Here is a 15,254-nt window from a genome sequence, read left to right on the forward strand (position 1 = left end):
GTCGGTGAGGTCAATCCAATCCGGAAGGACCCATTGCCCCGTGGCTTTGCCGCGAAACTTAGCTGATCAGTCAAATGACACGAGTGCGTGTACTCCTAATCGATCAAATGCCACGGGTGAAAAATAGCTACAAAATTCAGAAACAACAGTGATTCCTAGTACCGGACACATTTGGTTGGCATCATGGGCATGCCAAAATTTCAGTTGTGATGATGATATATCAATTCACCCAAATGACCCAAATTCAGCAATAGTTTCTGGGAGGATACCAAGAGTTCGGATCATCTTCCCATTTCAGTTGTGTAAATATTTTTGCTGGACTTTTCGAAAATTTGACGAAATTTCCGGTGAAAACGAGAACCTGGTCGCGGATTCGCGATTACCCACACCGGTGGAGGGCGACGGGCACGTCACTCGGGAGATCCCAACAGTTCCCACTCCTCGCACCGACGCAGCCATGGCCGAGCTGCGGCACGGCACGGTGGCGGCGGCGGCGGCCCGCGCCTCCGGCTCGCCCGCGAAGCGCGACGCGGAGGCCGCCTCCGCCTCCGCCTCCGCCTCCGCCTCCTCCCCCTTCCTCTCCTCCCCACGCGGCGGCGGCGACGGCGGCAAGGACGGCGCGCTGCGCCCGCCCCCTCCGCTCCACCAGAGGTACCCGCTCCCCGCCGCCGTCCGCGCCCTCCTCGCGCTCGAGGACCCGCGGTCGCCCTCGGCCCCGGCCTCCTACCGGATCCTGCTCGCCGTCCTCGCCTGCGCCGCCCTCGGCGCGCTCGTCTCCGCCCCCTCCGTGTGGTCGCGCCTCGTGAGTCCTCGATCCCTTCGATCTCCGTTGCGTCTCGTTGGGATCCCTGATGCTTGCTTACATTCGTGTTGTTGTTGGACCCTTAGAACGCGCCCTACCTGTGCCGCAAGGATGGGATTCGGCTCCAGTGCCCCGGGGTAAAGTGATGTTGATCTCAGCCTGCATCTGGGTGGATATTTGTGCGTGTATCTGTTTTAACGTTTGTTTGTTTGGTTTGGCTTGGTGTTACTGTTCAGGTGAGCAACTCTCTGTGGGAGAATCCGCATGCCGCCGCCACGTCTTGGAAGCCGTGTGCCGAGCGACGCAGGGACGAGATCTCAGGCAAGTGCTGAAAGATGTTTCATAACTGTGACTGTATCTTCTCAGTGCACCACTTTTTGCGGTATCTTCATGTATCTTTTTGTTTTTTGACATCATATCTTCATGTATCTTGATACTACTGCAAAGCCGATATGTTGCCCGGCTAGTTGATAAAATTTTCTCAAGACCATAAGTAAATTGAACAGTTGACCTGCTAGATATAGTATGTTTGATTGGAAGATATTCCAAGCGCAAGTTGGGTGACTGGAGAAATAAAACGTGTCTGGCTGAATTTGAGATGAGGATAAAATTGTGATATCATTTGCAAGAGCAAAGTGGAAAGGGAACCCAGAAACAAAATACTCTCTCTATATTTCTTCTTTAACGGGTAGTTTAATTCTTGTTACCCCTTTTTCTACCCATAGCCTAACACGGTAACACACAAGCTTTCTTCATGAAACAATAATTCCTGTTGCTTCCTCTTGGGGAAAGGGATCCCAAGTTCAAGCTGTCTTGGTGCTCACCCGCTGTTTATATTACCATAGCTTACGAAAATATGAAAACCATTCACCTGAAACCATGGTTGCATCCTGATGAGTATAAATTATGTCTTTTTTCTCTACTATTCTGCAGATCTTGTGCCAGAGAACGAAACTTCTGGGTATATTTTTATTCATGCTGAGGGAGGATTGAACCAGCAACGAATAGCTGTACGTACGTACCCTATTCACATTTATCAATTTGTTGAACTTTTTTTTTTGCCTTAATAACACATGATTTTTATTTCCATGTGGATTTTGGAGGACATAATTTTTTTGACTTGTTATGCAATATTTGTTTATGTAGTATAAATGGCAGCTTGCCTAATTTGTATCAAGCACTGTCAGTTGATTGCACTACTTTGATATATTCACAGATATGTAATGCTGTTGCAATTGCTAAGATAATGAACGCCACACTTATTTTGCCTGTGCTGAAGCAGGATCAAATATGGAAAGATCAAACGTAAGTGATAATTCTGATCTCCTTTCCGAATTGACTCCTGCTTGCTTATGCCCCTTTGTAGTTTGTATCTGTTACCATGTTAGCTCCTGGCGGAAGTATTTAATATTTGACAACCTTGTATTTTCTATTCAGGAAATTTGAAGATATCTTCGATGTAGATCATTTTATAAATTATTTGAAGGATGATGTCCGCATTGTTCGAGATATTCCTGACTGGTTCACAGAAAAAGATGAGCTGTTCACCAGTATAAGGTTGGTTGCTTTATTTCATCTTTTGATCTGTCTCAGCTGCTGTCAGCTTAATAGCTTGATGCTGAAGTCTAAACACATGAATGATATTGATTTTTAGAGCACTGCTTTCTTTTGTAGTAAAATCAACACTAATATTGTTAGAGGGAACAATTAATCTTGGAGCGTATTAACTTGAACAAGCCAACTAACTAGGTGTCTTCTGCTGCTTGTTTGTGCTCTGCAGTTTCCGTTATTTACAAGTTACATATGCATTTCTCATGTATGCAATATTGTTGTGCAATATATTGCTAATGCAATGCTAGTGCAACTAGAGTTGTCTCTGCTTCAAACGTCATCAATTGCTCCCCAAGTATAAGCCTGCTTGTCCAATTCAGATTATTATATTGGGCGACCTGAGTTTTGAGGATGCAATAAGATTGTACTGCTGGGCCATTGCAATGTTTTTTTCTTTTTCTTTTTTGCTTCTGCTCATTTCTCTTTGTGACATTTTTATCAATCATTAGGTAATGTTGCCATGCTGGTCGATACTGTAATCCTAGTTCATTATAGCGCTTTGAACTACAGTATCCGCTGTCATATGTGTTATTCATAATTGGTTGGCACTGGTACGTTGTTGCTGGCTGACATAGCTATAGACCTATATGTGTTATTCTGGTTTATCTGCCAGATAAGATTTTTCGTAGTGATTAAAATTCTGCCAATTTCCATGATTACCACCTGTGATTTTTTTGTTAAATGCCAGCAATACCGCCACCTGCAAAATGGATCCTATATGTACATTTACTTTTATGGTTAGATAAATGTGCTTATGTTGTTTCTTGTTTTTGGTTGTTGCATATGTTGTTTTTCCTACGTGCCAACATATTGTCATACTTAATTGTAACGTCTATAATTATGTTGATTTTAACAGGCGTACTGTAAAAAACATCCCAAAATATGCACCAGCGCAGTTTTATGTTGATAATGTACTTCCAAGGATCAAAGAGAAAAAGATAATGTCTATCAAACCATTTGTTGATAGATTGGGGTAAGTCTTAATATCATTATATGAAGATATTACCATGGCTCTATTCTGTTCATATATCTTCAGACTTGTTACATAATTGTTTAGCACAGTGAGTAGTTCTTCACATTAGAGTCTTTGTGGTTATTGGTCAAGTAATATTGCTCTCTGCTATTCTCCCTCTCCCCTCCCCCCACTTGCCCCTACACCCTACGCAGTTTATTCCTTACTATTTTGTTCACTTCCATTGACTGATGACCATAGTGTAATGTAAACTCATCATTGCAGGTATGATAATGTTCCAATGAAGATTAACCGGCTCAGATGCAGAGTTAATTATCATGCCTTAAAGTTTCTACCTGGCATTGAAGAAATGGCTGACAAACTGGCAACAAGGATGCGGAATCGAACTGGGAATGTAAATCCATACATGTAAGTGTGGCTCACGATCTTCAGAGTAACCTGCCCTGGAGTTGGCAATTTTTTACATGTCTCACACTGTTATTCCTGCTTTTGAAGGGCTCTTCATCTTAGATTCGAGAAAGGAATGGTGGGTTTATCCTTTTGTGATTTTGCTGGAACCAGAGAGGAGAAAGCAATGATGGCTGAATATAGACAGAAACAATGGCCAAGACGCTTCAAGGTGATATACTAATGTGAATTCTCTAGACAATGATTTTAGCCTGAGGAGAATAAGGTCACAGAGTACAGTAGTTACATATATTTCTCTTGTATATATGCAGAATGGATCTCACCTTTGGTCTTTAGCACTGGAAAAGAGAAAAGAAGGCCGCTGCCCGCTTGAGCCTGGGGAAATAGGTTTCATTCTGCGTGCAATGGGATATACGAAGGAGACTCAGATATATGTTGCATCAGGGCAAGTGTATGGTGGAAACAATAGAATGGCACCGCTGAGGAATATGTTCCCCAATTTGGTAGGTGTTCTACTGCAAATCCTGTTTGTTGCCTTCAAACTTCAAAGTGCCTTTATATGGACATAACGCGAAACTACAGTTTCAGAAATGAAACTGAGACAATTACCTATGGATGGGCAAGCAACCATCAGCAGGTGGTTTTGTTGTAGAGACAACTGAACCATTATCTTTGTTGCTTGCAGGTTACCAAAGAAGATCTCGCAAGCAAGGAGGAGATAGAGCATTTCAAGAAGCATGTAACCAGCCTTGCTGCATTGGACTTCCTGGTATGCCTGAAGTCGGACGTATTCGTCATGACCCATGGCGGCAATTTTGCGAAGCTGATCATCGGCTTCCGCCGCTACATGGGGCGACATAGGCTCAAGTCTATCAAGCCGGACAAGGGGCTCATGTCGAAGTTCTTCGGCAACCCATACATGCCATGGGCGAATTTCGTGGAGGATGTGATGATCACTCACCAGACACGAACAGGCCTCCCCGAGGCCACCTTCCCGCACTATGACCTCTGGGAGAACCCCCTCTCCCATTGCATGTGTAGAGCATAAACTATATAGACTACAAGTGATTGTGCATAGCTTAATTAATTCCTTTGTTCATACAATCCATCCTATAACCGTAAGTTCATATAACTATTTTTTTCCACTTCCAGTTTTGTTTGTGTAGAGTTTTTCATCTAGAAACTACATGTATATGGAAGTTCAGTTGATGCATATGAATTTCCCAAAAATAGTTTGTGCACCATGACTGAACAAACAATTTTCACTTCCATGATTCATTCATTTATGAACTGACCATGAAACCCAAGAATGCTAGTATCTTTCAGCAGAACAAATAATTTCTGAAGAACAGCTAGTTGCACATTTGTACTACAACTTGCCGAACGTCGAGCCTCCTTGCTTTAGAGTTTATTTAGGCTCGACGTACAGCGCGCGCCTGCAAATAGGGCACGTCTTGCTCTCCACGAGGACGCGCTCCAAGCACGCGCCATGGAAGACGTGGGGCTTGCCGCACCCGGGCCACGCGACGAGGTCGTCGCCCTCGAGCAGCTGCAAGCAGACGGGGCAATCGTCCCCGGCGGCGACGACCCTCCTTCGCTTTGCTGGCCGTTCACCGGCGTCCGTGTCATCGTCATCGAGGGCGGCTTCGTCTTTATCATGGTCGCGCCGCATCGGCTCCGGCAGGTGCAGCTCCATGCCGGTGAAGCGCACGGGCCACGGCTCCTCCACCGTCTCCTCCAGCACGGAGCGCATCCACTCCATGCGCTCGGGCGTGTAGTACGACCTCCGGAGGATGCTGTCGTCGACGAACACCGACCTCCGGAGGACGCCGACGTCGACGAACACCTCGACGCGCGCGGCACGCGGCAGCACGCTCACCTGCGACGCCAGGCTCGACCATAGCTCCTGGAGCTGCTCGCTGAAGTCACCGGGGTATATCAGCCGGACCAGAGACGACCCGGCCCACGCCAGCGACCTCGCCGTGTGGTCGCCGGTGGCCATGAACCGGAGCAGGTGCGCCCTGGTGCTCCCTCGCGCGACCACGCCGTCCGATGATACCGAGAAGGGGGCGTAGCGGTAGAGCACCAGGATCTCCTTGCTGTCTGCTGCTGCTTCTTCTTGGTCGTCCTCCACGACGGCGACCCGCATGCAGCCGGCCGTGCACCCCGCGGCGGCGAACCACGGCGCCGGGCCTCCAAGAAACCGCCGGCCCTCGGGGGAGTATTCCATTTCCACCAGCTCGTCGTCGCCGGGGCAGCTCATATCGAGCTCGTCGTCCGCCGTCCCGGGTTCAGGCGGCACTGTGAGAAGGAAACCATATAACCGAACAACCGCGTGGGCAGCGGAGCGGACCTCCAGCGAGAACTCCTGGTTCATCACCGGGGACCTCAGCCCCAAGACGGGGCTCTCCGGCGACAGCACGAACGTCTCCGTCTCCTCGCCGGTGTTGGCGTGTACGGCCACGCGCACGCTCACGCTCTCGTCGGCTCCGTCGTCAACTGTCGCCCAGTAGACGAGCTCGGCGATGGCGACTACCGCCTGCTGGCTGGCGCTCAAGGGAAACCTCGTGGACTCGCCGCTGCTGAGGTTCCTGGTCCACCTCTGCGGCCGCCGCGCCATGCCGGCGGATCGACTTCAGGGATTAGGGTTTAGACTTTAGAGAGAATCTCGCGCGCGCGGCGCGTTAAGGTAAGCAGCCATGCAATGCCTGCTGCCGTGATGTGATTACTCTTGCCGACTCCAAAATGAGTTCCGGGAGCAATATATATCCTGACAACCTGCCGATCCCAAGTTCAATTCGGACACTTTTCCGTTTTCCGTATCCAACGCACAAGGCAAATCTCAGTTCAGCTCCAAACGGACTGCATTTTCCCCTTTTTTTTAAGAACAGGCAGATTTTTTTTTTCATGTTTTAGTGAAGTATAGAAAACGTTTGTGCCCGCCGACCGGCTGAAACTTCAGCTGGCCGCACGCGAGCCACACGATCAAGCCCATCCTACGTCTCGCACAGCTCCCTACCTATCCTTATCTTATTTTCTCCAGTTTTGCTAAAGCATATCTAGATGTGCCATAAGTATTGCACATCTAAATCCTATGTCATTGATCTTATGCGGAGATTCGTGTGGGAATTTTCTTTTGCTTTTTTTCTTTTCCTTTCTATACTTGATTGTCTCACTTAGATGTGCAATAACTATAGCACATCTAGATGTGCCCTAGACAAACCCTATTTTCTTCTGTCTTCTTTCCCCGATCCCCTTCTCTCTCAGCCGCTCGTCTTCTTCCTTCGGATCCCCTTCTCTCTTTCAGTCGCTCCTCGTCTTCCTCCCTCAGATCCCGCAGCCGGCTAGTCCGCAGTGGCGGAGATGGAGGGGGGGGGGGGGGGGGCAGGGGCCCCTGGGCCCCTAACATCAAAGATGCAGTCCTAGTTTGCCCATGAACAATGTAAAAATTAGTGACTATTTGCTCTTAAAAGCCCGTTTTTCAATGTCTTGGCCCTCCCCAACTAGTTTTATTAGCATTTGGCCCTACTGATAAAATTTTCCTGGCTCCGCCACTGCTAGTCCCAATCCCGCATAGGTCCCCACCTCCAACCTCAGCGCATATGCCCACTTCTTCCACTGCCCCGGCTTGCAGGTTCCTTCCGCCCCGGCGAGCCAGAGTTGGAAAGCTGCCATGGACATGCCGTCCGCGAGCTGCTGCTCGTAGTTTCCCACGATGGAATCATCCACTGGAGATGCTACAATCACAGCCGCGCGACCTCCTCCCCCACCACTGCAACCATCTCCTCCCAAAACGAACCCGAAAGCTTTTTTTGTTCCTCCATCGATGCTGCAACCGACGACCCAAAAAGCTACAACTTTTTGATTTGAAAGCTTCAACCCACGGCATATAAAGCTTCAACCGGACACTGTGCACTGAAAAAAGCTACAATCATTCATATGAAAGCTTCAACCATAGTTTGAAAAAGTTTTGATGGACCACCCGTGCAACTGAAAAAGCTACAACCGTTCATGTGAATACTTCAACCGTAGTTTTTAAAAGCTTCAACCGGTGAAATAGAGAAGTTTCATTCGGCCACTACGAAATAAAAAAACATACAACCGTCGAATTGGGAAGCTTCAACCAGCTTTATAGAAAGCTTCAACCTCGCGAGTACAGAACGAAAAAGTTGCAATTGTTGGCATGAAAAGCTTCAACCCTATTTTGAAAAGCTTCAACCAGAGACCGGCGACAAAAAGCTAGAATCGACACGTCACCATTGATGCAACCGTCTACTGCAATGGCTTTACGGCGGAGCTGCAGCGGTGACGAACTCCAGGGGTCGGCCGGCATTTTTTTTGTTGGGTCCAATTTGCTGCATAAGGGGGGCGTGCCATGGGGCACCAGTGCATCAACCGGCGAGCGGTGGCGACAGCGCAACGAGCGGTGTGAGCTGGCGGTGCTTCGAGGTCGTGCATCCATGGCAGGGTCGATGGGCTCGCTGCCCTTTGTGCGTGCTAGAGACGAAGAAAAAGGATAGGGAAATAAAAAAGAAAAGATGAGCTGAGATCTGACGGTCAACGTCCCCTCAATCCAACGATTGCTAGGTAGGCGGCCGAAAATTGGGCCGGCGGGCCAGTGCCTAGCTTCGCCCTTTCTTAAAACTATACATCTAAGAAAAGAGAGAAGCCCATGAGAGAAAAGAGAAAACAAGCCCATAATATCACACATTCATTTTTATGCCCTAGAACACCGCATACCTGATAACATATTAAGACTTAAACCCATCAATGCATCTCTAGCAAACCCACTATCCTAAAAGTCCAAAAGCTTTCCCTTATCCCATTTTCCTACAACATTTAAGGGATTCAATGTTTATTCTTCTAGCAGACCCCCTATCAATTAATCCCTTTAAAATATTATTTTTACCAATTCTTCCAAACACTTTTCAAACTTTACACATTAATTAAAAACCTGAACATCAGGCTACAGGTGGACGTGGGCTGCCTACGGGGCCCACATCCAGGCCCAATAAAAACGTGTTTGTGGACACCTGCGGATTAGCGTCAGAATTATGTGGGACTTTGCAGGCTATCCCATGAAACCCACATGTGCCTACATCTTCACACGCGACCACGTGATAGGCTGATAGCTGCTAGAAGTCGAGGAGCAATTAGATCGAGGTCGAGGTGAGCAGTAGCAGGAGCACCGCCATTGGCTTCACCTCCACGCATCCACTCACACTATGCCCGAGAAGCCCCATTCGCTAATGGAGGAGAGCTTAGCCTACACCGCTGCTAGCTCTTCGATCGCGAGAGCATCTGGCGTTAATGTTGTAGGATGCGTTGCTGCCCATCGAGGGCCTTTGGTTACTCCCATTCAACATCCATATCAACCATGTTTCTTAATTCACCGCCTACTTTAGCATAATTTTCTTCCCATACACGCACGCCTGCCGACCCACACCACTACTTGTGCTCTCCGCTTGGCTGTGCTACAAGCGGCGCAAGTTCACAAGGACTAGGTGCCGCCGCCGCTCATGTAGTGTACTAGCACCAAGCCATCCGGTCCATCTCAAGCGTAACTTAAGCGGGATTATTTGGGCTTACACGGGCAATGCTTTGTCTTGATCGTTGTATGTGGGGCAGCCCCACATAAGATATTTAGTGTTCTCAAACATAAACATTCAAATTCAAACACAACATACGGTCCAAATGAACTAAGAATTCAAATAAACATGATAAAAACACAATAACTAAGTGTTATGAAGTTGCCGATGGTGCCGAATAAGATAATCTTGAAGTCGGTTGTAAGCTTGACGGTCCTTGATCCTTCACTGTGCTTGCATGGAGGAAGTTTCAATCCTGTTTGGCTTATGTTAGGCTCCATCCGGGTGCCCACTAAAGAGATACTGAAAGTCATCCTGGTCCCCTCTGCATCCTTAATGACTATGTTATGCAGTCTTAGGATTCCAATACTCGGCAGGGCCAAAGACAATCGCAAAAGTGTTATTCGAAGCACACCAAAAAGCTCTCAACATCTTTTCTAGCAGAGTCTTGACAAGTTAAAAAAACCGAGAGCAACCAGGACTAACCCTTGGCGGCATATTTTTATAGAAGAAAATCACTAAGCACCCCCTGGGCTGAGTTGAGACTCGAACCAGGGTGGGCAGCCTGCACTCCCGCAGGGCTGACCAACAGACCGACGGCCTGTTCTCAGAGTCTTGACAAGTTACAAAGTGAAATTTCTTGTTACCTTTAGGTTTCTGGATAGTCTTCATGAATGTGGCCCATGGAGGATAGATGCCATCGGCAAGGTAGTATTGCATGTAGTACTCATGGCCATTGACAACATAGTTGAAAGGTGGATTGTCACCGGTAAAAGGCCTTGCAAAATAGAATATCGCTGGAGGACATTGAGATCATTGTGAGAGCCAGGCATCCTGTGACGCCCCCGATTCAATCGTACACTAATCATGCACGCAAACGTGTACGATCAAGATCAGGGACTCACGGGAAGATATCACAACACAACTCTAAAACATAAATAAGTCATACAAGCATCATAATACAAGCCAGGGGCCTCGAGGGCTCGAATACAAGTGCTCGATCATAGACGAGTCAGTGGAAGCAACAATACCTTAGTACAGACATAAGTAAACAAGTTCCATAAGATGGCTAGCACAAACTGGGATACATATCGAAAGAGGCACAGGCCTCCTGCCTGGGATCCTCCTAAACTACTCCTGGTCGTCGTCAGCGGCCTGCACGTAGTAGTAGGCACCTCCGGTGTAGTAGGAGTCGTCGTCGACGGTGGCGTCTGGCTCCTGGGCTCCAACATCTGGTTGCGACAACCAGGTAGAAGGGAAAGGGGAAAAGAGGGAGAAAAGCAACCGTGAGTACTCATCCAAAGTACTCGCAAGCAAGGATCTGCACTACATATGCATGGGTATATGTGTAAAGGGGCCATATCGGTGGACTGAACTGCAGAATGCCAGAATAAGAGGGGGATAGCTAATCCTGTCGAAGACTACGCTTCTGGCAGCCTCCATCTTGCAGCATGTAGAAGAGAGTAGATGGTAAGTTCACCAAGTATCATCGCATAGCATAATCCTACCCGGCGATCCCCTCCTCGTCGCCCTGTTAGAGAGCGATCACCAGGTTATATCTGGCACTTGGAAGGGTGTGTTTTATTAAGTATCCACTTCTAGTTGTCATAAGGTCAAGGTACAACTCCGGGTCGTCCTTTTACCGAGGGACACAGCTATTCGAATAGATAAACTTCCCTGCAGGGGTGCACCACATAACCCAACACGCTCGATCCCATTTCGCCGGACACACTTTCCTAGGTCATGCCCGGCCTCGGAAGATCAACACGTCGCAGCCCCACCTAGGCACAACAGAGAGGTCAGCACGCCGGTCTAAATCCTATGCGCGCAGGGGTCTGGGCCCATCGCCCATTGCACACCAGCACGTTGCGTACGCGGCCGGAAGCAGACCTAGCCTCCCTTATACAAGGGTAGGTGTTCCAGTCCAATCCGGCGCGCGTCGCTCAGTCGCTGACGTCACGAAGGCTTCGGCTGATACCACGACACCGAGTGCCCATAACTATTCCCGCGTAGTTGATTAGTGCGTATAGGCCAGTGGCCAGACTCAGATCAAATACCAAGATCTCGTTAAGCGTGTTATTATGAAGTAACCGCGAACGCCGACCAAGGCCAGGCCCACCTCTCGCCTAGGTGGTCTCAACCTGCCCTGTCGCTCCGCCACAAAGATCCACTCGCGGGTACTCCAAGAGCCGACCCGACTTTAGTCACCACAGGTATCATGTAAACTATATAAGTATATACCCGTGATCACCTCCCGAGTGATCACGGTCGCGCTCAGCCGGGAAGGAGGGGTCGTCAACACCGTAGTCGTACTGGGTAGCAGCGGCGTCGGTCTCGGTGTCTAGCGAGAGAAGAGGGGGAAGAAACAATAAATACAATGCAAACAAATGCAAGACGATGCATGACATGACAAAGCGTGATGCTAGGTGTGCCCAATCGCGGTAGTAGGTGATACCGGTGAGGGGGGAAACATCCGGGAAAGTATTCCCGGTGTTTCGCGTTTTCGGACAGATGAACCGGAGGGGGAAAGTTGCGAGTTCGATAGGTTAGGGATGTGCGGCGGACGAACGGGCTGCGTATCCGGATTCGTCTCGTCGTTCTGAGCAACTTTCATGTAGAAAGTATTTTCATCCGAGTTACGGATTATTTTATATGATTTTCTAAAGATTTAATCATTTTTTGATTTTAATTATTTATTTAAATCCAACATTATCCAGAATAGTGAACGATGACGCAGGCATGACATCAGAGTGATGTCAGCAGGTCATTTGGTCGGTTGACCAGTCAAACCAGACAGGTGGGTCCATTGGGACCCACATGTCATTGTCAGGGGCACTAACAGGGGGTTTAGACTAACTAAATGGGTTAATTTGCGGGTGGGGCCCAGTAGTCAGTGAGAGATTAAGGTTTTAATTAATTAATTTAATTAATTAGCAATTTATCTATTTATTCTTTTTCGTTTATGGCGTGGGGCCCGCATGTCATAGACACAGGTGAGCCACGTCAGCGCTGACGGGGCCCACCCATCAGCGACACAAGGGGGCCCATGCGTCAGGCCAGCCCAGCGACGGCCGGCGACTCGTCGGAATCACGCCGGCGAGCTCGTTCGCGGTGGCGTGTCCTCGGGCATCGTCGGAAAACGCCCACATGGCACCATTTCGATCGCGGCCGGGCGCGTTAGAACGGCAAGACGACGACGCGTCGGTTGGTGATGGTCTTGTGGGCTGCGGTGGCCGGAGAAGGGCGCGCCGAGCTCATCGGCGGCGAGGTTCTTCGGGCGGGGAACAACAACGATGATACGGGGCGGTTTCGGTCAAACCGGAGAGCGGGGCGAGGCCTACGTGCGTGCGCGAGCACAACGGCACGAGCATGGGACCAAAGGGTCACCGGACGGCTGCCGGCGACGAGCGCGGGCGGCAACGCGTACGGGAGCTCGAGAAGATCGGAGCTAGGGCGAGCTAGCGAACAAACAGAGAGGCTAGGGGGGGATCTACGGGGCGCGATGAGTGCAACCGGCACGGGCCCGTGACCATTCGGGTGCTACGGCGACAGCTAGCTAGGGCGCGCGCGAGAGAGAGGAGGCAGCGGGGGCTGACCGAGCGGCACACACGGTGGCCCGTGAACGGTTTAGTAGCAGCAGAGGGGGCGTCGCCGGAGTTGGTGAAGAGCGGCGACGAAGCTCGTCGGAGCAGAGGAGGAAGACGGCGGCGTCGTGGGCGTTGCGGGGCTCGATCCAGCCGTGTAGTCGAAGCAGAGGAGCGAGGCGGAGCTGTTGGACTCGTCGGAGAGGTGAACGGGCGACGGTGGTCGCGTGTACTGCGAGCGGCGGCGAGGAAGGCGCTCGGCCATGGCGGAGAGCGAGGAGCAGCGAGGTGGATCGGAGGGGAGGGGAGGCGCAGGGACCGAGGGGGTGAGCGGGGGCGAGTGGGAGATGGGATCGAGGAGGCGGGGGCGTGGTGGCCTTATCTCCTCCCGGCGTCGGTGCCGGTGACGCGGTCGGGCGGGGACGTGCCCCTGTTCCGACCCTGGTCGGGGGAACAGGGAAGGGGAGGGAGCGACCGGGGGAATGGGCTGGGTCGGCCGGATGGGTCGGCCTGGCTGTGAGCTGGGCTGCCTGGTCCAGTGGGGGGGGTCCTTTTCTCTTTTTTTCTTTTTCTTTTCTTTTGTCTTCTGCTTTTGTATTTTCTTTTCTTTTCTTTTATTTCTTTTCCTTTTCTGTTTTATTTAATTTAGGGTATTTAAGTATTTTATAAAATTGTGTCTTTTACACCATAATTACCTATGCCATATTTGGCACTATCCGAACATTTTTGTTTCAACTTTTGAAAACTTTTGTTGTTTGACATATTTTGAATTTGACTTTTGAACGGGTTTTGAACTAACGAGAGTTTAGCAACAGTAATCAGATATGACATGGCATCATTAGGAGAGTTTTACTGTAGCCTAATTATCCGGGCGTTACAAATCTCCTCCACTACAAGAAATCTCGTCCCGAGATTTAGGAGGTAGAAGGAAACAGTGTGGGGTATTCATCACGCAGGCGATCCTCGCGTTCCCAAGTGGCTTCATCTTCAGAATGGTGCGACCACTGGACTTTGAGGAACTTGATCGCCTTATGACGTGTGCGGCGTTCAGCTTGGTCGAGAATGCGGACCGGATGCTCTTTATAAGAGAGGTCCTGTTGCAATTCGAGCACTTTATGATCCACTGCTCGGATTGGGTCCTTGAAGCAACGGTGGAGCTGTGACACGTGGGACACATCGTGAACCTGAGATAGGTTTGGCGGAAGCTCCAGTTGATATGCCACTTTTCCACGCCTTTCCAGAATAGTGAATGGGCCAATATAGCGAGGAGCTAGCTTGCCCTTGATCCCGAAGCGGTGAGCACCCTTCATTGGTGTAACTCGAAGATAGGCCTTTTCGCCAGGTTGATAGACCATGTCTTTATGTTTACGGTCATACCGACTCTTCTGACGTGATTGAGCAGTCTTGAGATTCTCGCGAATAATGCGGACTTGTTCTTCGGCATGTTGGATAATATCCCGACCAAAGAGTGGACGTTCCCCAGTTTCTGACCAGTTCAGAGGGGTTCGGCACTTTCGTCCATATAACACTTCGAAGGGGGCCATCTTCAGACTAGCTTCATATATAGCTATTATTATAAGAGAACTCAGCATACGGGAGAGATTCCTCCCATTTCTTGCCGAAGGAAATAACACAAGCTCGAAGCATGTCTTCGAGAACTTGGTTGACACGTTCAACTTTCCCTTGCGACTGAGGATGAAACGCAGTACTGAATGACAGATGAGTTCCCATAGCTTCTTGGAAACTTGCCCAGAATCTTGAAGTGAATAAGCTGCCACGGTCTGAACTGATAACCAGTGCAATACCGTGAAGTGAAACAATTCTGGACATATAGAGGGTTGCAAGCTGACTAGCAGTGATCGTTTCTTTGACTGCCAGAAAATGTGCAACCTTAGAAAGCCGGTCAATGACGACAAGAATTGCATCATTACCTTTCTGCGATTTGGGAAATCCAGTGACGAAGTCCATCTCGACATGGTCCCATTTCCATTCAGGAATATAGATAGGTTGCAGAGTCCCAGCAGGCCTTTGATGTTCTGCTTTGATACGACGGCAAACGTCGCACTCAGCAACATAACGAGCAATGTCTGGCTTCATATTAGACCACCAGAATCTTTGACGAATGTCTTGGTACATCTTTGTACTACCGGGATGAATAGACAAAGGCGTATCATGAGCTTCTTTCATAACCTGCCGTGTCATATCCAGGTTTTTCTCTGCACATGGCACCACTAGGCAGCCCTTGAAGTACAAGGTGCCATCATCAGCAATAGTGAAGAATGAGGGCT

The 15,254-nt window shown here is 49.2% G+C and overlaps 2 protein-coding genes across 2 annotated transcripts; one reads left to right on the forward strand and one right to left on the reverse strand.

The window, feature by feature from the left end:
* The first annotated feature begins 384 nt into the window (after positions 1–384).
* On the forward strand, positions 385–5,024 carry LOC123167026 (protein PECTIC ARABINOGALACTAN SYNTHESIS-RELATED). Its single transcript, XM_044584865.1, has 11 exons — positions 385–802; positions 889–939; positions 1,039–1,123; positions 1,736–1,812; positions 2,019–2,107; positions 2,240–2,359; positions 3,270–3,386; positions 3,651–3,794; positions 3,882–4,005; positions 4,106–4,297; positions 4,480–5,024. The coding sequence occupies exons 1-11, from the start codon at positions 458–460 to the stop codon at positions 4,840–4,842; spliced, it is 1,707 nt and encodes a 568-aa protein (XP_044440800.1). The 5' UTR covers positions 385–457; the 3' UTR covers positions 4,843–5,024.
* Positions 5,025–5,042: 18 nt separating this feature from the next.
* LOC123167027 (uncharacterized) lies at positions 5,043–6,509 on the reverse strand. The gene has a single exon (XM_044584866.1). The coding sequence runs from the start codon at positions 6,412–6,414 to the stop codon at positions 5,203–5,205; it is 1,212 nt and encodes a 403-aa protein (XP_044440801.1). The 5' UTR covers positions 6,415–6,509; the 3' UTR covers positions 5,043–5,202.
* Positions 6,510–15,254: the final 8,745 nt, after the last annotated feature.

This window comes from Triticum aestivum, chromosome 7D (genome assembly GCF_018294505.1).
Source record: "Triticum aestivum cultivar Chinese Spring chromosome 7D, IWGSC CS RefSeq v2.1, whole genome shotgun sequence".
NCBI lineage: Eukaryota > Viridiplantae > Streptophyta > Magnoliopsida > Poales > Poaceae > Triticum > Triticum aestivum.